This window comes from Littorina saxatilis, linkage group LG1, assembly GCF_037325665.1.
Source record: "Littorina saxatilis isolate snail1 linkage group LG1, US_GU_Lsax_2.0, whole genome shotgun sequence".
Lineage (NCBI taxonomy): Eukaryota > Metazoa > Mollusca > Gastropoda > Littorinimorpha > Littorinidae > Littorina > Littorina saxatilis.
The window spans coordinates 20,698,034-20,724,272 of record NC_090245.1 but is presented as its reverse complement, the minus strand read 5'-3'; the positions used below and the strand labels follow the sequence as shown (position 1 = coordinate 20,724,272).

Below are 26,239 nucleotides of genomic sequence, written 5' to 3'. Positions count from 1 at the left end.
ATCAAATCATGGGTGTTCAAATATGACAACAGCTGCTTCAAAACGACCTTTTCAAAAACTTTGGACAAGAATGATAAATTAGATACAGGACGATAGTTCTTCAAAATATTGACATCAAGACTAGGTGTTTTGAGAAGTGGTTTGACAAGCGCAGTTTTGAAAACATAAAACAGAGATGGTCTGTTTACATCCAGTTAATCTCTCGGTTTTACAACTTAATTTTTTTTCAAATAAACTTCCTCCTTGGTCCTGCTGAGAGATTTAGCTTCATTAACAAGTTATTTGTTACCTGTCCCGGTTGTAGAAATGAAAAGTGTAAATAGCACGCTGTCAGTGTCAAAAGTAAACATTGTTTGATCGTCGGCCTAACTGATTCTTTTTTTTATTTAAGGGACGGACAAACGAACGGAGAGATAGACAGACTGCAGAAGAGATAAACAGATAAACCGATTGACGAACAACCGCTTCTTCCAGCCTAGTTTAATATTTTTTTTTAGAGGTTTTCTTGCTCACCACTTCTGTGCTCTTCATACTCTCCCTCTCAATTATTGCTATTCTTTTCTCTTGACAACTCGCTCTCTCTCTCTCTGATTCTCTCTCTCTCTCTGATTCTCTCTCTCTCTCTCTTTCTTTCTCTCTGATTCTCTCTCTCTCTGATTCTCTCTCTCTCTCTCTTTCTCTCTCTCTGATTCTCTCTCTCTCTGATTCTCTCTCTCTCTCTCTCTCTCTCTGATTCTCTCTCTCTCTCTGATTCTCTCTCTCTCTTTCTCTCTCTCTCTCTCTTCTCTCTCTCTCTCTTCTCTCTCTCTCCTCAGCTCTCTCTCTCTCTCTCTGATCTCTCTCTCTTTCCCTCTCTCTCTCTATTCTTTCTCTTCTCTCTCTCCTCTTTCTCTTCTCTCTCTCTTCTCTCTCTCTCTCTCTCTCTCTCTCTCTCTCTCTCTCTCTCTCTCTCTCTCTCTCTCTCTCTCTCTCTCTCTCTCTCTCTCTCTCTCTCGGGTTCTGGCGGTAAAGTGTTGACATCCACACAGTCATGCAGACGTCTTTCCAAGTTCTCAATTATTACTAAGGTATCACCCTTTACCCCCAATCCCCAAAGACTAACCACCCCCCCCCCCCTCACCTGCACCTTCCCACGAATGGACCCCTTCCCATTCTCCAACTCTATCTTATTCTGCAAAACTTTTACCTCCCTAACCCCCCCCCCCCCCCCTTGCCCTGCCCCTACTGCCACCCCAACCCCTACCCCCTGTATTCTACGTCCGATCTGCCTGTGTACGCCGCCGCCACTTCGTGAATGAAATAAGATCGGTTCCCAGCGTCGCGCAGTCAGGACGCGACTCATTCATTGATGAATGTCCGCCCCCCCCCCCCCCCTCCTCCCCCCCTCACCCGGCCTGGCCCGGCCCGCTCATTCTCTGTCTCTCTTTATTCACTGGCGCACACGCAACACTAATACAGCGATTGTCACCCAACTCTGTCCTTCCCCTCTTCCCCACCCTCCAACCACTATCCCTCCTACCCCGCCACAGACACACACTCACACACACATACACACACGATAGATAGGCTAGCTAGAGTTTTTTTTACGCCAACTCTATAAAACCGCCACGCTTACAAGTCATTCACTCATTCAGTCTCGCACCTCTAACAAGCATCCTGCATTTGCTAGAAACTGACACATCATTGTCGAACGTCGAACGAAAAACGGAAGGACAGTCAGTCAGCTTCAGTGTCGTTGAATATTCTTGTTGCGCCGACATTTTTTGTTAAGAGTAAACGTACTTTTGCTTTTGAAAGAGGACTTGTCTTGACACTGTTTTGTTTTCTTGTGTATACATTCACGGGATTGTGAACTGAGCCTTTTCTCTCTACCTTTGCGATTTACCTGAACCTGCACTCACTGTGATCGACAGTACAGGTCAGTAAGTCTCACCTACATTTCCTTCTTTGACGGGCGTTTATATTACCTGGTGAAAATCAGTGATTGGTCTAAGTCCCGCCGTCTTTGTGGTCTACGGTAACAGAAAATCTTCCACGACCAAACGGCGAGAAAATATTCCACTGCCAAACTTGACAAGAAAGGAGAGAGAGAGAGAGAGAGAGAGAAAGAGGCAGAGAGAAAGAGAGACAAGGCCAAACAGATTTGGCTTGCCACACTGTTCTGTGCAGCGAATAGCGAGCGAGTGTCGCGCTGCATAGTAAAACGACAATCATTGTATCATAGGCAGCGTAAAAGAAAGGGAGGGGGGAGAAAAAAGTTGTGTAGTGTCAATCGTGACTTTGCAACGAGTGCACGTTTGAGCTGTTGCTGCCTTGTTTGGGACTGCGGACACAACTGACACTTAACAAAACAAAACGTGTGTAGTAGCAGTTTTCAAGGTAGACACAACACTTTCACTACGATTTTCCCGCTGAATAGAGACATAGTTCTCTACAGTCTCTGACAGAACAAAATAAGGGAAAAGTTCGCCAGAAATTGTTTCTTATTACCGCGGAAAGAAGACGTTTTGTGTGAACTTTTGTGTGAAACAGACTTCCCCGGCACAGAAATCTAACAGAAAACGACAAACACAGCATCTTGTGCTTACAGTCAAAGCGACATCACAACTCATCAGGATCAACCATCTCCAAAGTTCTACAGACAGTTACCCCCTCTTCTAACCCCATCCAGTGTGTCGTGCAGCAGAATGTCGCACAGCAAAATGATGCAACAGTTCCTGGGTTTGCTTTACGTCCTTTTTCTCACGGAATGGATGAACACCGCATATGCCCGTCGATCCGTCAGAAGATTATGCAAGGTGAGTTTCGTGACTGTTTTTGTTGTTGTTGTTGTCGCTGATTTGTTTCACTTGGTGATTTTTTTGTTGAATAATTTAACGTCCCCCCCAAAAAGAAATTAGTAAGTGTTTGTTTTTGACAAAGTTAGATTTCAGACTGTTTAAGACATTGGTGTACTTACTTGTATTGCTATTTTAGTGATATCTTATTAATCGATTATTTCATTTTGGTGTGGCCGATTAGGTTCACTGATTGATTATTTTAAGTAAATGACGTTACGCCAGATCCCTTTGAACAAACAGAGGAATAGAGAACATGACCAAACAACAACAACAACAACAACAACAACACCAACAACAACAACAACAACACCAACAACAACACCAACTATAGCAACACCCTCACACACAAATAAAACCCACCAACAACAACGATTAACAAACGTAAACGCGGTTAACTGTGTATTGCATGCGCAAACACGCACGCATCACATACAGACAAGCACACCAACAAACAGGTACACACAAGAATAATCACCGCACATACACACGTACATGTACTGGCACACACAAGCGCGCAATCAAAATGTTAAAAGTCGTGCACTCGCACTTAACCCCTAAATAAGCAAAAGGTAGCACTCGCCCCAACTATTTGAACTTCTTTTTTTTATTTTTTATATCGCTGCACTCACTATAGCTTTAATTATTTATTTATTCTATTTTACTGTACACGTAACCGCGGCAAAAACAAAATTCCTCAGCCGGTGCGGGACATATCTACCCTTCGATGTAATTAAATATCCTCGCTATTAACGAAAAACAAAATCTGCTGTTTTCAGTTCTGTGTACTATTCATACATTTTTATTTTGTAAATCATAGTTTGAAGTTTGTGTTTAATCGCTGTATGCTTTCACAAACACATTCCAAGAAAGTTTTATCATTTATAATCATAATTATATTCATTTCTGCGTTCCAGAGAAGAAGCTTAAAACAAATTTTTTTTTGTGTGTGTTAATTACTTAATGCTTGAAAAGTAGATTCATTTGCTTGAATTTTTGTTTTATTGTTTCATTGGAAAGTTTTATTGTTTGACAAAAACACACAAAAAACCCTCACCCACACACAACAGAAACAAGGAAATACATATATTTATATATGTGAAATACTTAATTTTGTGTGTGTTGGCTTTTATTTATTCTTGACTTTTTCTTGTGTTCTGTGTGTGTGACGAAGTGAAAGGCATTTGAAAAAAGCGCGTGCACAAGACAGGTTTTGATTGCAACATAGTTGACACCTGTTTAGACACCTGAGGCGGTACGCGTCACGACGCAAGTGATCGGTGCAGGTGTGGCTTTAATGGTTGCAAAATCAGGTTGAGCTTTTTATTCTCGATCGGATCCGGGGGGGGGGGGGGGTGTTAAACAATGTAGAGACAAGGAAACGGAGAGAGAGAGAGAGAGAGAGAGAGAGAGAGAGAGAGAGAGAGAGAGAGAGAGAGAGAGAGAGAGAGAGAGAGAGAGAGAGAGAGAGAGAGAGAGAGAGAGAGAGAGAGAGAGAGGAAATGTCGTCTATCCACCAACGTTTGAAAAAAAAGGGCTGCAGGTGTGACTTTACCTGGATGAAATGATATAAAAAAAAGTTAGCTCGGCGTATATCCCCCCCCCCCCTATTTTCAATGGCAACAGTGAGGACGGTAAAGCTCAAGGACGCGTTGGAAGGAGCCGATTGAATCATTCATGCGTTCGCTATGAATTTGTTCTTACACAAATCTACACGGAAATCTTTGTGCTGTAAAATAAATAACTGGTCTGTTTGTAAAACAAATAGTTTTGGTTTCGGACGAAAACAAATATGCTTTGCAGATGATCTCTTAAACAACAACAACACTAACGACAACAACAACAACAACAACAACAACAACAACAACAACAACAACAACAACAACAACAACAACAACAACAATCGTATTCTCTCTCTCTCTCTCTCTCTCTTTCTCTCTTTCTCTCTCTTTCGCTCTGACAAAATGAAGTAAAAACCTGACACAGGATAACTGACAATTGACAATACTACAGTGTTTAAAACCCCATTTCAACAACTCCATTGAGATTCATTTTTATCGCTCAGTGTATAAGCAGGACGCAGGTGGGGATGAAACAGAGTTTCAACACTGTGCAATAGCGTGTAAAGGTGCTAAGCCAATTTTGTGACACCACACTGACAATAGTCATCCGCTTCACTTCAAATGAATATTCGTGAACAAAACACGGTCTGAATGAACGCATTGGTTAGATCCCACCGTGTAATATTGTTTAAAGGTGATATGCCAGTTCTGACGCCCCACTGGCAATATTCACCTGCCCGACTTATTAAACGACAGTTATCTAATCTAAGTCGAGAACTAGGATGTTAGGTGGGGGTGGGGGGGGGGGAGGAAACGAGAATAAACTAGAGAGAGAGAGAGAGAGAGAGAGAGAGAGAGAGAGAGAGAGAGAGAGAGAGAGAGAGAGAGAGAGAGAGAGAGAGAGAGAGAGAGAGAGAGAGAGAGAGAGAGAGAGAGAGCCCGTCTCTTAACATACATCTCATTAGGATCACCGATTATCGCTGGCGAGACAATGCGTACTAATAGAATTATCCCGAATGAAGTCAGTCCAGGGTTAGATTAGGAAACAATAGAGAGGGAGAGAGAGAGAGAGGGAGAGAGAGAGAGAGAGAGAGAGAGAGAGAGAGAGAGAGAGAGAGAGAGAGAGAGAGAGAGAGAGCAAAACTGCAGAAATATAAATGATAATGAAAGGAGCTATGAAGCCACCCTCCACCACCCCCACCACCCCCCAGCCCCAGCCCCACCACCCCGAAAATCAATATTTAAGTGCAGTAGCACTGGACTGCACGAACGCTGTACTTGTTATCTCTATCGGTGAACACTGACACTCGACGAGGCGTGTATGCAAATGTTGACACGCACTTTCACTAGTTCGATAACGTTGGAATGTTCCGAACGCGTGCCACAAACATTGTATATATATATGTCTCACTCGACAAGCATACATTTCCGACCGTTATCGGCTCACGACGTTCTTTTGGGCAGAAGTATTAGACACAGATGGTCAGTGGAAATCCCCCTTTAACGTAACCTGTATATAGCTGCTGTGATTAGAATCACTTTATCTTCACTCTACGATATGATTCTGTTTATCACATCGTTAACTAGGTTCAGGTGTGTGCCCTTTAATTGACTTGGATGGTTTTAGAATTAACGATTACAGCTGGCGACACATTGTGTACTAATAACATTTTCCAGAATGAAATCAGGCCAGGGGTTAGACGAGATCCTGGCAAAACAAAACCAACATTCACACACACACACACACACACATACACGCGTGTGCGTGCGTGCGTACGTACGTGCGTGCGTGCGTGCGTGCGTGCGAGGTTGGACAGTCTGTGTAGGCTATTAAGTGCTATGTACAGCTGTGTCCTGTCGATACGCATAATAAGGTGCACAGTAAAGAAAGAGAGAAACAAAATACAACAAGTCGCGTAAGGCGAAATTATAACATTTAGTCAAGCTGTCGAACTAACAGAATGAAACTGAACTCACTGCATTTTTACAGCAAGAGCGTATACTCGTAGCATCGTCAGTCCACCGCTCGATGCACAGGCAGTGAAATTGACAAGAAGAGCGGGGTAGTAGTTGCGCTGAGAAGGATAGCACGCTTTTCTTTATCTCTATTCTTTTTAACTTTCTGAGCGTGTTTTTAATCCAAACATATCACATCTATATGTTTTTGGAATCAGGAACCCACAAGGAATAAGATGAAATTGTTTTTAAATCGATTTCGGAAATTTTATTTTAATAATAATTTTTATATTTTTAATTTTCAGAGCTTGTTTTTAATCCGAATATAACATATTTATATGTTTTTGGAATCAGAAAATGATGAGGAATAAGATAAACGTAAATTTGGATCGTTTTAAAAACAATTTTTTTTTTTACAATTTTCAGATTTTTAATGACCAAAGTCATTAATTAATTTGTAAGCCACCAAGCTGAAATGCAATACCGAAGTCCGGCCTTCGTCGAAGATTGCTGGGCCAAAATTGCAATCAATTAAATTGAAAAATGAGGGTGTGACAGTGCCGCCTCAACTTTTACAAAAAGCCGGATATGACGTCATCAAATGTATTTATCGAAAAAAAGAAAAATGTCCGGGGATATCATTCCCAGGAACTCTCATGTAAAATTTCATAAAGATCGGTCCAGTAGTTTGGTCTGAATCGCTCTACACACACACAGACAGACAGACAGACAGACAGACAGACAGACAGACACACACACACACACACACACACACACACACACACACACACACACACATACACCACGACCCTCGTCTCGATTCCCCCCTCTACGTTAAAACATTTAGTCAAAACTTGACTAAATGTAAAAAGAAAGGAAAGACAGAAAGACAGAAAAACAAGTCGCGTAAGGCGAAATAATTACATTTAGTCAAGCTGTCGAACTCACAGAATGAAACTGAACGCACTGCTTTATTCACCAAGACCACATAATTATACTCGTAGTTTCGTCAGTCCACCGCTCGTGGCAAAGGCAGTGAAATCGACAAGCCATGCAGAATAGTGCGGTAGTGGTCGCGCTGTGCTGCATAGCACGCTTTTCTGTACCTCTCTTCGTTTTTAACTTTCTCAGCGTGTTTTTAATCCAAACATATCATATCTATATGTTTTTGGAATCAGGAACCGATAAGGAATAAGATGAAATTGTTTTTAAATCGATTTCGGAAAATTAATTTTAATCATAATTTTCTTTATTTTTAATTTTCAGAGCTTGTTTGTAATCTAAATATAACATATGTATATGTTTTTGGAATCAGAAAATGACGCAGAGTAAGAAGAAATTGTTTTTGGATCGATTAATAAAAAAATAATTTTAATTATAAGTTTCCGATTTTTAATGACCAAACTCATTAATTATTATTTAAGTCACCAAGCTGAAATGCAATACCAAAGTCCGGCCTTTGTCGAAGATTACTGGGCCAAAATTTCAATCAATTTGATATAACAATGCCGCCTCACAGTTACAAAAAACCGGATATGACGTCATCAAAGGTATTTATTGAAAAAATGAAAAAATGTCCGGGGATATCATACCCAGGAACTCTCATGTCAAATTTAATAAAGATCGGTCCAGTAGTTTAGTCTGAATCGCTCTACACACACACACGCACAGACACACACACACACACACATACACCACGACCCTCGTTTCGATTCCCCCTCTATGTTAAAACATTTAGTCAAAACTTGACTAAATGTAAAAGGAAAAGAAAGAAAGAAAGAAAGTTAAACCGAAAAGCTAACAAGCAAGAAAAGAAGGCAAACAAATAAAAACATAAAAAATAAATAAAGAAAGAAAGAAAGAAACTACGAAAGACAGAAAAGAAGAAAAGGAAAGAAAGAACGGAGGAGAACATGATAGGGCAAAGATCCATAATAAAACGGCGAGGCAGGGCCATTGACATTAACGATCTGATACCTTCGCAGCATCGTAGAAAGCCGGTTAAACGGCACAGGTCTTATCACACCCGCAAGATCTCGTTCAAACCACGGGGGTGGCTGTTTTTCACAGCTCTAACATACAACAATCACAGGAGAAAAAGATGTTGATCCGAGGTTTGATAAGTGGTTGTTGTGGTAGTGGTTGGAGAGGATACACACGCGCATGTTTGAGACAAAAAGACCAATGGAAGGATACATAGCCTTATTAACGAGGAACAGGCAAACTAACTCACGAGAGGTGGGCGTTTGACACATGACGCACGAACTTGACGAATTCGACGTCAATTTTACTGACGTCACATCATAAAACAACCTCTTACACTCCGAATCTGAAAACACAGCGATCGTTTTAGTTCAACAAAAGAGTGCTTTCATTTGAACAATCTTTTGGTACTGTGACATTTTTTTCACCAAAACAAAGTTAAACTGTTAAGAATTTTTGTGTGTGTGTGTCTGCAGCTCAGGGAAGCATTATGTTTAACGAAAAGAAGGATCTCTTGAAATGAAAATATCCCCATCTGACATTTTCCCCATACGTCCTGAGTGACACAATTGAGTGTGGCTGGTTTAAAGACACGTGGCTTCTAAAAGCGACATGGTTTTTTTTTTCAAATTTAAAGCAACGCTGAAAAGTTTTGCAATGATTTCAAACAATGCAGTTGTATTCGCCCCTTCGTCTGTTCCATTCAAATGTGTACGGAAATAAATATAAAAGGGATGAATCTTTTGTTGTGTAAAGTTAGTGAAACCAAAAAACTACCTTTTTGCGATTTGAACGATTTCTTTCATCCAATTCAAGTCAACAAACCAAATTTAACCCATTATGATTTTTCCGCATTGAAATCTAAGCTTGGAATCTCTCTATTCTGATTCAAAATGTGTCCAAATAAAAAGTATGACACTCTTCAATGTTTAATATATAGCAGTGCTTTCCAAAGGCTGCTAATGACAAGTCCTCGCGAGTCTCCTAATTCTGAGTTCGAAATTTCATTGAAGCGCAAAGCACCGCGGGGGTGGGCTATGGATTTGGAAGGATGGTTTTGCAGACAACGCCTTACTTTGATCGTCTAAGTGGAACAAACGAAATAAGCGCGATATATAACTACAAGCCTAATGTAGAAACCGAAGATATTTTTTGACTGTTTATCTCCCTCATCTGAAAGTTCAATCAGATCCACTCAAGTGCATGAAAGCTTTGTGAAAGTGTTAACATTGCACCGTTTCTCTTTTTGTGAACATGAACGTTTCAAAGCAAAATATGAGAACAGCAGATAAAACTGACCGGCTTCACTGTCAACTTGAAATTAAAAACAAAATTATCTTAAGTTTTTAATGAAAACTTGTGGGTGTTTAAAGTTCTTCTGTCAAAACTCTAACTTGTTGTGTTCAGGTATGGAGAAGAAGAAAATGAAGATGATGAATGTTGACCGTCTTTGGCTAAGAATGTTTGCAAAGTTTACACTTCTGTGAGCCGATATTCGATCGTATGGCTTTGTAAGTTGAGTTTTCTTTTGTCTTCGGGCTAGACGGGATGCTTTGCAAATGTCAACCCGAGCTGCGTGGGTGGAAAAAAAAGAGCCAGGGAAATAAACCTATAACTTATGGCTATAGTGGAATCTGTATCGCTGTCTTCGCCTTTCTGTCTGTCTGTCTGTCGTTATGGCTGTCTGTCTGTCTGTCTATCGTTCTGTCTGTCTGTCTGTCTGTCTGTCTGTCTGTCTGACTGTTTAGCGCTGTACGAACTCAGGGGTTAAAAGTAACATGGTTATAGTTGAACAAGTCAACAATTACTTGGGTCGACTCTATCTCTCTCTCTCTCTCTCTCTCTCTCTCTCTCTCTCTCTCTCTCTCTCTCTCTCTCTCTCTCTCTCTCTCTCTCTTCCGTTTCTGTCTGTTCCACTTCTCGCACTTATTCGCCCTTGTTTCTTATATTTTTGTTTGTTTTGTATACCTGTGCGTCCGTGTTCTATTGAGATCAAATGTCAGTGTAAGCGCAAAGCGTGTTTGTCTTATTAGTTTTAGTTTTTGAAAGAAAACATATCCGCGGGTTGATAAAAAGTGTCACAAATAACTAGATTATTATTGCAAAAAAACAGAAAAATTAAAGAGGAAGCTCCAGCAAAAGCTTATGATAGTTTACAAGAAACAAATTAAAGTCAGTGCTGACAACATGAAAACTGAATAGGTAATCAGTTTTAGAGATACTTTTTTTTTTGCTGTGTAAAAACAGTGTGTATATCACCAGAGAACCTTCCAGGCTTTCACATATAATATAGGACAAGAATATCCTCCAACATGTGCATTCACCAATAATCTACTGCAGGGAACAGTTTTCACTGAGTTAATATTGTAACGGAAACCAGTGTCAACCTGCCAAACTAATTCAGCAAAATTCTCCGAAAACGGAATATGACTGCCTTAATGGGGGGAAGGGAGGGGGGGGGGGGATGACGTAAAAACCCACTTGTGACAAGTAGATGTTTACGAAATTGATTCACAACAACAACAACAACAACAACAACAACAACAACAACAACAACAACAACAACAACAACAACAACAACAACAAGTCGCGTAAGGCGAAATTACTACATTTAGTCAAGCTGTGGAACTCACAGAATGAAACTGAACGCACTGCATTTTTTCACAATGACCGTGGTTCGCCGCTCGTGCAAAACGCAGTGAAACTGACGAGCCTGTTTAGCGCGGTAGTGGTTTCGCTGTGCTGCATAGCACGCTTTTCTGTACCTCTCTTCGTTATAGCTTTCTGAGCGTGTTTTTAATCCAAACATATCATATCTATATGTTTTTTGGAATCAGGAACCGACAAGGAATAAGATGAAATTGTTTTTGAATCGATTTCGGAAATTTAATTTTGATCATAATTTTTATCTTTTTAATTTACAGAGCTTGTTTTTAATCCGAATATAACATATGTATATGTTTTTTGAATCAGACAATGATGAAGAATAGGATGAACGTAATTTTGGATCGTTTTATAAAAAACATTGTTTATTACAATTTTCAGATTTTTAATGACCAAAGTCATTAATTAATTTTTTAGCCACAAAGCTGAAATGCAATACCAAAGTCCGGCCTCCGTCGAAGATTACTTTACCGGCAAAAATGTCAATCAATTTGATTAAAAAATGAGGGTGTGACAGTGCCGCCTCTACTTTTATAAAAAAGCCGGATATGACGTCATCAAAGACAATTATTGAAAAAAAGAAAAAAAAGTCTGGGGATATCAAACCCAGGAACTCTCATGTACAATTTCATAAAGATCGGTCCAGTAGTTTACTCTGAATCGCTCCACACACACACACACACACACACACACACACACACACACACACACACACACACACACACACACACACACACACACACACACACACACACACACACACACACATACACACACACACACAGACATACACCAGGACCCTCGTCTCGATTCCCCCTCTATGTTAAAACATTTAGTCAAAACTTGACTAAATGTAAAAAACAATCAAAAATTCAGATGTTTGGTATGACGGGCGCAGTGGCGTGGTGGTAAGACGTCGGCCTCCTAATCGGGAGGTCGTGAGTTCAAATCCCGGTCGCTGCTGCCTGGTGCGTTAAGAGTGGAGATTTGTCGAATCTCCCAGGTCAACTTATGTGCAGACCTGCTAGTGACTTAACCCCCTTCGTGTGTACACGCAAGCACAAGACCAAGTGCGCACGGAAAAGATCCTGTAATCCATGTTAGAGTTCGGTGGGTTATAGAAACACGAAAATACCCAGCATGCTTCCTCCGAAAGCGGCGTATGGCTGCCTAAATGGCGGGGTACAAAACGGTCATACACGTAAAATTCCACTCGTGCAAAAACACGAGTGTACGAGGGAGTTTCAGCCCACGAACGAAGAAGAAGAAGAAGGTATGTAATCACGCGGAGGAAAGGTCAAACCCCGTATACAAACTGCTAGTTCTGAGATGGTGAGTCAAACTGATTTTGCAAGAAGGAGTGTGCCTTTAATCCCATGAATATTCAATCTATTTCAGAATGAAATCGACCTGATGTCTGACGAGGGTGTGCGCATCGAACCAGTGGAGCGTAGCCATGTGGAACTGCAGCTAGCGGACCAGAATGTTCGAAACAGGTAACGATAATCACTGGTCCTTATCCGAGTATGCTAGATTTTACTTTTTGTTGTTGTTGTTGTCAGTTATGTCGCGAAAGAGAAAAGTGTAAGAGAGAGAAAGGGAAATAAAGACAGGAAGAAAGAAAGCTGCTGACAAAAAAAAAAAAAAAAAAAAAAAAAAAACCCACCTCACCCAACCAACACCCAACAACACATTTCCATAATTTTAAAAATTGTCGTTATGTATTGTACCAATTATATTTGTTAAAAAAAAAACCCACCCCATTTGGTTTAAGCAAGATTTTATTCCGAGAACATGGGGTTGCATATACATTTTCATATAGTACATCAGGAAACAATCGGGACTTTCACATTTCCTCACCAGGAACGCCATACGGTTCGAGTTCCGCACGAACGCGGAAAACGGCATCCTGTTCTACGGCCGAAGCCAAGCAGTACCGTGGGAGCTGGTGGCCCTGAGGCTGCTATCAGGGGACCTTCATTACAAGATCCACTGCTCCACTCTCTCTGCGGACGTCCTCTTCCCCCACAGTCAGAAGCTCAACGACGGGAAGTGGCACACAGTTGTGGTGAGTTGCAGTAAAGGCTAACTTCTGAAGAGAGAGTGAGAGAGAGAGAAAGGGAGAGGGAGAGAGTATTTAGTGTGTTTGTGCGTGTGTGTGTGTGTGTGTGCGTGTGTGTGTGTGTGTGTGAGAGAGAGAGAGAGAGAGAGAGAGAGAGAGAGAGAGGATGTGTGTGTATGAGAGAGAGAGAGATTGTGTGTATATGAGAGAGAGAGAGAGAGAGAGAGAGAGAGAGAGAGAGAGAGAGAGAGAGAGAGAGAGAGAGAGAGAGAGAGAATGGGTGTGTATACATGTATGTTTGAGAGAGAGAGAAAAGAGAAAAAAGAAACAAGAAAACAAAAAGGCTAACTTCTTCCCATGAAAACAGTTCGGCTTGTCATCTCAGATCTGGCCTGGCTTTTGCATGGTACAAGAACATCCCACCGATGGATCACATGTCAAAAATCAACGCCCTGACCAGTAGCTTGTGCGAAATAATTTCATAAAAAAATCCCACCATGCATAGAGAGCACCCATGCTGTTCATTGTTGGTATGTGAGCACGTGGATGGATGGTCTGTGTCCGTGTTGAAGGCTTTGCAGATCTGAGATGACCAGGAGGAATCTGCTTCATCATTGCTTAGCAGAACTAGTTGAACCCGATATGTTAGTAGTGTTGTCTTGCATTAATGAATAAAGTTGATGATACCTTTCTTCTCGTGCGATAAAGCAATCCAGACGTGTCCATGCAAAAACAACAAACAAACAAAAACAAAAACAATTCTACATAATTAAAAAGCAAATAAGCATACAAAAACGCTCCACTCCAACCATTTTCCGCGTACACCAAGGCAACAGCCCCCCAACAAAATCTTTACTTCCATCCCCATTTTAAAATACCGCAAAAACAGACTTCCAGAACTATAATACGATCATAATTATTCCCAGACCCGGAGGTCTTTCCCAGACCCGGAGGTCTGGGTTATGCGGAGGCATTTGGCTGTGCGAATGGTGACATTCCGGAACTAATTTTCGGCAAACTTAGTTGTTTGCAGCAATGTATTTCAATTTTTTGTCATTCTTTCTTGAAACTGTTACAGCATGATGCAAAATTACACTATAATAGGTTATATAATACAACAAAAAACTATCTCAGATCTCCCACGTTAAAAATATACAAAGAACGGTACAGCGACAATCGCAAACCAACTAGCTTCCGGTGATTGAATGTGTAAGGGAAGTAACTCGCTTCAACGCCATGCGATAGGGCACACAACGGTTTTTTCCCTTCGTTCATTTGTTTTGAATAATTATTGGTATTTTGTCAATGTGGGTAGCATGGAAATGTAAGCATTTGAATGTAAGTCTTAGGTACCATTGTACCCAGGAAGAGAGACGAGAGATAGTAGGAGTAGGTTGCTTTTGTGGTCTTTGAGTTTTGTTTTTGGAAAGACATTGTTAAAGAAAAAGAAGACAATTACAGTAATGCAATATTTATTGTGAAAACCAACGATTGTACAAAGAACATGTGAGGCAACATTGATGATGTGAAGAAAATTAGTTATGATTTATACTATTATTATGTAGACTTGAGACTGAATAGCAAAAGGCGAAGTGTATGTTTTGTGGTGTGAATTGAAACAAAATGAAAAGTGTAAATATCTGGGAAATTGTGGTTTAAAGACTTCGTTATTTCTTGATTGTTATTTACTATTATATTGAAGTGAATAGCAAAACGCTGTATTTGAAATTAGCATGGGATTTATATAAAAAAATTTAACTCTCTAAGGACGGATAACTCCCTATATGGTTTAGGCAAATGAGGCTTATTAGTATGGAAGAAACACTCATTTTTGCCCCTTGGGGCATTCAAGGCAACAAACAACCACATACATCTGATTTATAATTTAGTGAGACATAAAAAGCTGTATGATAATTTTGTAGTGATTGAAAAACAAGTCGCGTAAGGCGAAAATACAACATTTAGTCAAGTAGCTGTCGAACTCACAGAATGAAACTGAACGCAATGCAATTTTTCAGCAAGACCGTATACTCGTAGCATCGTCAGTCCACCGCTCATGGCAAAGGCAGTGAAATTGACAAGAAGAGCGGGTTAGTAGTTGCGCTAAGAAGGATAGCACGCTTTTCTGTACCTCTCTTTGTTTTAACTTTCTGAGCGTGTTTTTAATCCAAACATATCATATCTATATGTTTTTGGAATCAGGAACCGACAAGGAATAAGATGAAAGTGTTTTTAAATTGATTTTGACAATTTAATTTTGATAATGATTTTTATATATTTAATTTTCAGAGCTTGTTTTTAATCCAAATATAACATATTTATATGTTTTTAGAATCAGAAAATGATGGAGAATAAGATAAACGTAAATTTGGATCGGTTTATAATTTTTTTTTTTTTTTTTTACAATTTTCAGATTTTTAATGACCAAAGTCATCAATTAATTTTTAAGACACCAAGCTGAAATGCAATACCGAAGTCCGGGCTTCGTCGAACATTACTTGACCAAAATTTCAACCAATTTGGTTGAAAAATGAGGGCGTGACAGTGCCGCCTCAACTTTTACAAAAAGCCGGATATGACGTCATCAAAGGTATTTATCGAAAAAAAGAAAAAATGTTCGGGGATATCAATCCCAGGAACTCTCATGTAAAATTTCATAAAGATCGGTCCAGTAGTTTGGTCTGAATCGCTCTACACACACGCACGCACACACGCACACACGCACACACACACGCACACACATACACCACGACCCTCGTTTCGATTCCCCCTCGATGTTAAAACATTTAGTCAAAACTTGACTAAATGTAAAAAGGATACGTTTGAGATTGTTGGCAGGGGTGAGCAAAAGTGTGACCGACTCAGCGAAGAGATGATCGAAGAGATTGCTTCGTAGTCTATCAGTGTTGTGACGAGCGTTGGCCAATGGTAACGAGTAAATATGTGTGTAGTTGTGGTGTGTGTGTGTTTGCGCGTTGGTTTGGATTATGGGTGTAATTTGTAAAACATATGTGACAGTAATAATGGAGTTCACATCAATGGAAAAATTGCGCTAATGTCCAGTGAAACGTTTACCTTTACTGTACCAATTGACACTAACGCAATTTTTCCACGTTGATTAACAACGTCAGCATGCGTACCAATCATTACTACATGTATCAAACTATATTTTACTGTTTCTCAAACCCACTGTCTTTAACATTTGTTTACAGTTTCACTTGCCAATAACTTGCTGTTGATGATATCTGAATCATGTTGCTGATGATATCTGAATCATGTTCAATTAACATTAACAATGTATAATTATGCCAATTATGTTTTTCACTAATGCACCAAAACTCGATTTTCTAGACTTCTTTTTACAATCCAAGCAGTTGCTATTTTTCTAACTCAAACATTTCTCGATCAATCCAAACTATTTTTAAGCTGTGTAACATAACACATTTTCTTTTCCATTTTTTATTTTTCTATCTCGTCATTTGTTGTTGACAAATAAATATAATTATTTCATAACTCAAACATTTCTCGGTCAATCCAAACTATTTTTAAAGCTGTGAGTGTGACATAAAACAATATACATATCGTCGTCGCCATGGCAAAATTGCGCTAATGTCAAGTGAAATGTTGTTTACCTTTACTGTACCAATTGACACTAACGCAGTTTTCCCATGTTGACGACAATATTTTATTTAAAATTGATTTCAGGATTTTGTTAACATAACACATTTTCTTTCCCATTTTTAATTTTTCTATCTCGTCATTTGTTGTTGACAAATAAATATAATTATTTTCATTACTCAAACATTTCTCGATCAAACCAAACTATTTTTAAGCTGTGGGTGAGACATAAAACAATCTACATATCGTCGTCGCCATGGCAAAATTGCGCTAATGTCAAGTGAAACGTTTAGTTTTACTGTACCAATTGACACTCGCGCAATTTTTCCATGTTTACGGCAATAGCTTACTGAATGAATTTATTTTGTTAACATAAACATTTTCTTTCCCGTTTTGAATTTTCTATTTCCTGATTTGTTGTTGACAAATAAATGTAATTACAATACTACCATCATTGCACTTGCCAATATCTTGTTACTGGTGCTATTATCACAATGGCGTTCAATTAACGGTGTTACATTTGTTTAACAATCAGTATTACATTTATTGTTTAAATGTACTTTCTTTCACATTTTGTAGTTTTCTATCCCATGATTCGTTGTTGACAAATACATGTCATTCCATTAATCCAATCCATGTGTTGCATTGTTGTGCAAGATGACTGAGTGTGAGCATAATATATATATACATGTAGTCCATTTCAGAACATATTTACCATAAACAAAACCCTAGCTTGCATAATATTGATCGGGAACAAAACAAGATTTTTTCCTTCAAATAACTTGCCATATTTAACCATTTCACTATTTCACGCTAGCACTCGGACAAGTGTCACACACAAACACCCTGCCATGACTGTTTTTTGAAGAAACCACTTTGACCATTCACCAAGGACTACTTTAGTAGTAGTCCTTGCCATTCACCTAAAAGTTACATGAAGGAACGTCTGGGAACCTGCTGATTTGAATCAGCAAATTTTCTTGTGTGTTCTCTGTTTGCATTATGTCTGTCCAGTGGTTTGTCCCCCATATAGCTATGCCATGACAAGCCAGCACCCAGACATGACATGACAAACTAACAGCCAACCATGACATGACAAGCCAACAATCAAACATGACATGACAAACCAACAATCAACCATGACATGACAAACCAACCATATTAACTCCACCTGTCCCAAGATAGGCCAACTGGTCGTAAGAGGACGTTAAAACTAATTTTTTTTTTAAACATAAGTTTATTTTAACAAAGGTTACAATCATGACATGTATACAAAGTTCACAGAAACAGCAACAAGCTAAAAGCTTATAGTGGTGTTCCTGCATGACAGTACAACATAAGGCGGTAACGGCTGAAAAATTTGTCTCAATAAACCAAATCTATTAATAACGTAATGAACGTTGCATAATGATTATAAAGAAAGACAGTAAAGGAAGGAAGGAGTGAAAGAAGATGAATAAAAGAAGAGGGATGGGTAGGAGATGTGCAGAAGTTAAAGTTGTTGTCCGGCTTGTAGAGCATTTATTCTGATTTACCCAAAGCGGCCTGAACGTTCAATGAACGAGTGTACGGTGGAAACATTTTTCCTGTTCAAGTCTAAAGAATACTGTCTGTCTCCGTTTAAAAGGTGGGGGAGGTGAATTATGTGGTTAGGGAGGGTATGTATAGTTTCTTGACGTGCTTCGCGATAATTTGGACAATCGAATATGAAGTGTTGTACGGATTCGGACGGGAATCCGCAGTCACAAGATGCATCTGTAGCAACGTGACGTCTCACTAGATCGTTATTGAGATCACTTATATTTAACCTGAGCTTACAGTGAATTATTTGTGACATGCGATCTCCAGAATAAAAATAACACGGCGGACTTAAATCGTTTTTTGACAAAAAGTGCTTAAATTCACTTAGGGAATCACTAAGTTTTATATAGTCTGGTAAAGAATTCCAGAGTTGTGTAGTAGATGGGAGAAATGAGTTTCTGTATAATTCAGTTTTAAACGATGGAACTTTCCTGTCTAGAGGTCTGCGCCGGTGATATGGGTTATTAGTTGATATCAATGGTGGCAATATCGCTATTAATAAGTAGTTTGGCACCTTGCGGTGAACGATCTTGTGAAATAATATCAATTTATGACGTTTTCGCCTCTCTAGTAATGAAATAAAGCCTGACTCATCGTACAATTTTTGATGGCTTGTACCGCGGACTGCTCCAACAATGGTTCGAATTGCATCTAAGTGAATACTTTCGAGCTCGGTGGCTAACTCCTTAGGGCAGTTGTCCCAGAGAACATCAGCATAATCAAAATGTGGCAATATGAAGGATTTGTACATTGTTTCTAAAGCTTTTCTGCCTAGTCTATATTTATAGGATCGTAAGCAAGCTACTAGCGTACGGCATTTTGCTATAACAGATTTAATATGTAACTCCCACTTACCGTTATTCTGAATAATAATACCAAGATGTTTGTGACTTTCAGTTTCTTGTAAAATTGTGCCACCGAAGTTTAAAGGGATGTAATCTGGATTTCTTTTCCTGCTTATATTCAGAAGTTTTGTTTTACTTTGATTAAATATAACTTTCCACTGTCTAGCCCCCCACTGGTCGATTTTATCAAGATCTGAGTTAAAAATATCTTAAAACTAATTAGTCAGTCAGTGTCCTTGCTTTTACGTAGCATGGAAACAAAACTTCCACTATACCAAAAGTCAACAGCCTTGCTGCATCCGGTGCAGAATTCTGGGAAGCTGTTAAAGGGGAGAAACTAACTTGTGCGGCAATCGCGCAAACCTAGTTGCATGTTACAGACCTTCTTAGATTAAAGATATTGAGAATACTACATGGCTTGCTGTGTGATACCAGATTAACACGAGTTTAAAAAAACAAGTTTATCAATATTTGGAGAAAAAAAAGCAACGACACTACAAAAACGTTTTTGTCAATCCAAACAAAAAAGTTTGATTTGTATAGCATTGTGCACTGTGACATGCAAACTCTCCATGTTGCAGGTACGCTACAGGCGGGGCGGTCTGAAGACTCAGATCGAGGTGGACGGTATCCGGGACACCAAGACCTACGAGGTCAGCTGCGATCGGATGACGTCACTGGTCTTCGGGGGTGTCAGTCCGCACGACAGGAATTTGGTCTACGAAAGACTGGTAAGCCAATCTTTGTGTACATGTAACTATATATATATTTTTTTTAACCGTTAGCACGTTCTGCACGCTGGGGGTCGTGGGTTCAATCCCCACCCCGGGAATCCAAATACCCGATTTTTCCGAGCATTCTCCAGTCCACCCAGCTGGAAATGGGTACCTGACCCAAATAGGGGCCGGGGGAGGCAAAGGCAGCGAGGGAGAGGAGTGGGCACCGCCCTCATAAAGCTGGCCTGTGAGTAGTTGAGATCTCTAACATCTCGCTTCCCTTCGACCAAAAATGGTTATGAGACTACCTTTACTTTTTACGTTCTGTCAGTCATCAACTCCCTTCATATTTGCATGTACGTGCACAATGTTGTCTTCCTTTCAGTTTGAAAATATAACTGAAAATTCCGGTTGTAGCTGTTGGGGAAAACACTTTGCTGCAGCGCTGTTGATGTATTTATCCTAAAGTTTGATTTAGAAAAGAAAGCTAACAAAGAAAGGACATATGACATAGAAGAGGAAATTAGCAAAAGCTGTTCAGGCCTGCGAGTGTCACATCTTATCTGTCTCTATTTTGCTGATAACTTAAATAACATGTGTACGTCATCATTTTCCCACTTCTTTGAACATGTTAATCTGGCATCCATTTGTTTTTACCGTCTCCTGTCTTTACATTGTTTTGTTTAGCTCTCTTCCCCTGCCCGTTACTGCCTTTTTTCTTCTTCTCTCTCTGCCCCCCCCCCCCCCTCCCAACCGCCATTCTCTCTATCTGAGCTGCAAATTCTCAGCTTTGAATTGCATTGCATGGTTCATTTCTAGCCACAGGCATGCATGGCATTGTTCATTGTTATGATAAGAATTGCCTCAGGATTGTCCTTTCCCAACCCTTTTGCAATACAAAGTGTTCTCTAAAACCACACATTGCACAACTGCAACAGCCTGTTTTGTACCAACCACACTTAACGCCCGAGTTTATGAATGGAAAAAGTCACTGGCCTTCATCCACAGTCATGAAGATCAGCACATTGCATTCTTCAAGGAACCAATCACTGCGGTCCTTCACAATTAGTTTGTCAATGAACGTGAGTCACTTAATGTGCCCGAGGCATACACGACCTTGTCAATGGCTTACATGTGAAAGCGGCTTTAGCAAGTTAAAACTGCCCGCAAGCGCTTCGACAAGAAAGAAATCATTGCTAAGATTCAATAGATTTAGGCGCAAATTTACAGGCACACTTACACGCACTGTATTAAATATGATGTGGTTTCTCTTAAGTCCATGAAGTCTATCACCGCAATCAGCGTTCCAAAATACCCCCACCCTACTTGCGATTGTAGTTAAAGCTTAAAGGAAAGACAGAAAAAGGGACTCATGCAAAAACAAGAATGAAAGTAGAAATAACAAGAAATTCCTCCGAGGTAGGAAAAACACCCCCGTTGGTCAAAGGGAAATAACCATTCTCACTGCCACCAACTGAGAAGGTTATTTCCCTTTGACCATTAATATGTTCCTCTATAAGTCCTTGTAGAATCTTAATCCACCAATAACTCCCTAACCGTGTGTTTGACTGGTCCCAATTTTTGTAAGGACCGTCTCAGGAATGTATAGAACCTGTTCACCAAGTTTGGTGACGATCGGTCCGTTCATTCTTGAGATCTATATGCGAACACAAACACACAAACACATCGACCGAAACCTATACACACCCCTATACCGGGGGTGTAAAAAGATAAAGAGGAACACATGCACAGAGGCATTGTCCTTTCCCAACCCTTTTGCAATACAAAGTGTTCTCTGTAAATCTGGCATACCAAAGTAGTGACGTTTTTGCGACAAACACCAAATGACGAATTTCTGCGCAGAAATCTAGCTTAAAAGAAGTTCTGTTTGACGCAAGCAGTGTATTAACTAAACTAAAACTAAACAAGGACTGGGTGGCCGAGTGGTAACGCACTTGCGCTCGGAAACGAGAGGTTGCGAGTTCGACCCTGGGTCAGGGCGTTAGCAATTTTCTCCCCCCTTTCCTAACCTAGGTGGTGGGTTCAAGTGCTAGTCTTTCGGATGAGACGAAAAACCGAGGTCCCTTCGTGTACACTACATTGGGGTGTGCACGTTAAAGATCCCACGATTGACAAAAGGGTCTTTCCTGGCAAAATTGCATAGGCATAGATAAAAAAAATTCCACCAAAATACCCGTGTGACTTGGAATAATAGGCCGTGAAAAGTAGGATATGCGCCGAAATGGCTGCGATCTGCTGGTCGATGTGAATGCGTGATGTATTGTGTAAAAAATTCCATCTCACACGGCATAAATAGATCCCTGCGCCTTGAGTCCGAGTCTGGAGATACGCGCGCGATATAAGACTTCATATAAATAAAAATTTAAAAAAAGCTTTTCGGGTACGTCTTACTTTAACTCTTGTATGTTTCTTTGTGAATGAACTGCTGAACTACTCCATGTAAAGTTCACTGAGTTGTGCTGCTTAAAATAGCAACCATCTATGTTTAGCATTTTCCCTGTAATTATTCTGCCCGAAGGCTTTCTTAGATCTAAGGACAGTCTACATACGACCAATAGCGGTGGATAATCACACTACGATACCAGATTTGACAACGCTATTTCAGAACTATAGAAGTTGAATGATCAGACGTCATCAAATTCTCTACCCCCAGTGTTTTGTGTGCGGAGTTCCTGAATGAAACGAAGTGTGTCTAAAAAGACCCGGATGAATGAATAAATAGAGAGCGTGCCTGATTCGATTCTCTATGCTGATTGGCTACATATAACTTGCAACAGGGAGGGACTGGACTTATATAATATATTGGTCAAAAATAGATGACAGAGGCTCGGTCGCATCGGACTGCAAAGTTTAGCCAACGTGATGATGCTTGTCTATTTTGGTAAATCTGTGTGGACTAAAATAACGCACTAATCTGTTTCGTTTGATCATGATATTTTCCGCACCGCTGCAAAACAAATTATCGATTAAAAAAAAAAGAAGAGAAATTAAAACTTGACTAAATGTAAAAAAAAGAGAAACAAAGAGTGTGTGTGTGAGAGAGAGAGAGAGAGAGAGAGAGAGAGAGAGAGAGAGAGAGAGAGAGAGAGAGAGAGAGAGAGAGAGAGAGAGAGAGAGAGAGAGAGAGAGAGAGACCTCTGAGGAGTTATCTGTAACATGTTCATTTTCACGTGTACGTGCGATATAGTTTTGTATGGCAAAATAGCATGTCAAATACATTTAACAGCTTTAAAACCACGACGTTAAAAAAAAAAGGTTTTGGGGAGAATGATTTAAAATGCAGGCAGCGCATTTATTCTCCAGCCAGTTTATCTTTTATCTTTTGTTATCGACTACGCTTTGAAGCTCTAATTTCATCAATGCCCCAGAGAGGATAAAGGGGGGGGGGGGGAGGGGGTGGGAGGCGGTGGACAACATGTTTACGTCTGGTATATACACATGCTCGTGAACACTAGCGTAACTTTACATGCAAGGCAGATCGAGTTGACGCGTCAAGTTTAGGTCAAAGCTCTCGTCATAATTTGAAACAGCCTAGAATGACTAAAAAGATCAGTGAACTTACAAGACGACAAGATTTTCTAATTGAGAATGTAAACGGCGGCCTGTAAGCGAGGTGGCCCGGGTGAGTGTTTGGTGAGTGAGTCACCATACCCCGCTGCTTGTCTCACCCTCTCGACTCTTCTTGACACCGTGGCTTTCAACCAGCACACACAATCACCTTCGTAAAAAAAAGGTGGAGGAAGATAAGGAAGGGCAAGAGAGAGAGAGAGAGAGCGTATTGTATGTTATGCGTGTGCTTGTGTGCGCACGAGCACTTGCGTGCGTGTCTTGGCCCCTGTTTGTGTGTGTGCGTGCGGGCGTGTGTGTATGTGTGCTTGCGTGCGTGTGTGTGTGTGTGTGTGTGAGTTTGTGTGCGGGCGTGTGCGCACTTGCTTGCCTCCACGGAAGTGCATACGTGCTTGCGAGGTGTACGTGCACGAATGAGCGTTTCTCCGTGTAAACTAGGTCAATGTTCATAATTCACCTTTACACTTCTTTCTCGAAAACGTAGGTGTTGCAAGCGGTATTTTGACGTCATCAAAAAACTTTTTTTTCAGCGACAACTCTTGCGATGTACAGATGTATGACGCAGTATCTGTTGACCTACATTAAGGTATACTGACATACTTAGACTCTAGTCTTAATGTCCTCCATTGTGCTTGTTTCAGGGCAAGGTTCCTCACTACGACGGATGTATCCGCCGCGTGAGTATTCCGACTGCGCTGAGGTCGCCTCCCAAATACTACGCCATCTCCATCTGCGAACACTAGAGACTTCTTCATTGGAATCGAACATAGACGATAGTGCAGCTGTTTTCTCACTGGTCTAGTCACACCTCGTGACACCTCACGTCCGTTGATACACGCATGCGCACGACGAAGGAAAGCCTGAGAAGTCTGAGACGGATCTGGCGACCGTCACCGACTCGTCACCGGTAATCTCCGAAGAAATGTCAAGCCTCAGGCCTACACATACCAGTGGAAGATGGATTCTGAAATTCAAGGCTGCACCGTGGGATATTCTTGATGCTATTTTCCCTTCTCGAATACAAGAAGAGAATTCTTGATCGTTCACGGGGAATCAAAACTGTTGCAACTACCCACTGCTCATAGGAACTTCTTGATACTACAGTGACAATTCTTGACTGTACAAAGGATATTCTTGACTACACAAACCGAAATATGGACTGCACTTGATGAATTTTGAACTGCATTAATGACACCCCTCCCCCCCCCCCCTTACCCTTTAGCCCCCATTAGTTCTTCGTTTTTCTGAGATTTTTTCTGATTTTTGAAGACTTAATACCGTGCATTTTAACGCTTTTGATGTTTGTTTGTTTTTCTATTCCGTCCTGAAGTTCACAAATGAACTCAAGCTGTTAATTTGCATTTGACAATAAAGGACACTAATAATTTCTTTGCAGGAAAGCATCATTTCGGTTTTCGAACACAAAAGCATGATGAATTCACGTACAAGAACAATCATGGCATTTTTTATTGGGATGACAAGACTTCACTGTCATTGTCTTCTGCAAAGCGTTTTTGAGAAGAACAAGAACATGAATTGAAAGATGTATTTGCAGTTTTTTCAGCGACTACTACTGGCAGTCACGCTGTAGAATTCTGTGTAGGCTTTAAAATTGTGTGTTAAACTATTAAAAAAAAACCCGTGTACCTAAAAATGCAGTCAGTATGCATTTTCTCCCTGGCTCATCATGAACACAGCTACTTCTTAGCAAGATCTCAAACATATGTTTGTATTTCAAACAGCTACATCTATTGTGTTCCTGATTTTTGTGTGTGAACAAGTATGTTTTCTTGGGTTTTCTTGGGTTTTCTTGGGTTTTTCTTTTATGAGTAAAAAGTCTTTTGCGTTCTAGAACATAATTATGCACAGAAAAAAACGAGACTTAAATAAAAAACATGATTAGTTCTTTGTGCATGTACCCAGCAAAGATACTTTCAAACGAAAGGTTGTTTTGTTACGTTTTGGTTTTTGAATCTTGTTTGCTGCACCAGACTTCGTTATCTTTCTCTCTCTATTTGTGTGTGTTTGTGTAATAATGCACCGTTAAGATGTTGAGAAAGAAGAAGGAAGTAGACGCAGAAAAGACGGAGAGAAAAGCAGAAAATACACTCTTGACTTGATGTTGCATTTGTCGTTGTTGTTGCAGTTTATTGTTGCCCTTCATATATATATTGTTTTAATGAGGCAATAGTTTACTTTGAGATTAAGAATGCGAATGATATGTCAGAAAGTGTAATTTCAATCGCCATGTTGATACAGATTGACTGCAGTTTATGACTCTTTGTCGGGGAAATAGCACAGTCGGTAGCGGCGCTGGCTTCAAAACCAGTTGTCGTTATCGGCGTGGGTTCGATCCCCACGTTCGGCAAGGGATTTCTTTCCCAGAGTCAACTTTGTGCAGACTCTCCTCGATGTTCGAACACCCCCCTGTGAACGCATGCGAACGATAAAGAATTCAAGTTCACAGCGAAAGTCTCAGGGCTTGGAAACATGAATACACGCATGCAGGGGAGGAAAAAAAAAGGGAAGCGCCGTACTAGTGTATGGCAGCTCGTTTTACTAAGCGAGAAAGCAGCCAGAATTGCCATGAGGATACCCTCACATGACTATATGAAATAGTATCCTTATCCCTACATTATCCTTATTGCATTCAATCATCACTCTGCGCACAGGGTATAGAAGTTTGGACAATTGGAAGAGTGTTGTTAGAATGGTCTCCTATCATGTAGGCTTACAATGTCTGTAGCGATGTGTAGTGACTCACAAGATGGTCTCCACGGAAAGAAAGACATGTTCCATAGGCTGTACTGTGCGGAACATTGCACGG

General features: G+C 40.3%; 1 protein-coding gene across 1 annotated transcript in view; it reads left to right on the top strand.

The window, feature by feature from the left end:
• The first annotated feature begins 1,625 nt into the window (after nt 1-1,625).
• LOC138964384 (sex hormone-binding globulin-like) overlaps nt 1,626-26,239 on the top strand; it is a 26,212-nt gene continuing 1,598 nt past the window's right edge. The window contains exons 1-5 of the mRNA XM_070336326.1: nt 1,626-2,798; nt 12,401-12,498; nt 12,866-13,070; nt 19,690-19,839; nt 24,054-26,239. The exon at nt 24,054-26,239 is cut by the window's right edge and continues 1,598 nt beyond it. Coding sequence (XP_070192427.1) covers nt 2,688-2,798; nt 12,401-12,498; nt 12,866-13,070; nt 19,690-19,839; nt 24,054-24,155 — 666 coding nt within the window. The 5' untranslated portion in view covers nt 1,626-2,687 and the 3' untranslated portion in view covers nt 24,156-26,239. The remainder of the gene's footprint in view (nt 2,799-12,400; nt 12,499-12,865; nt 13,071-19,689; nt 19,840-24,053) is intronic.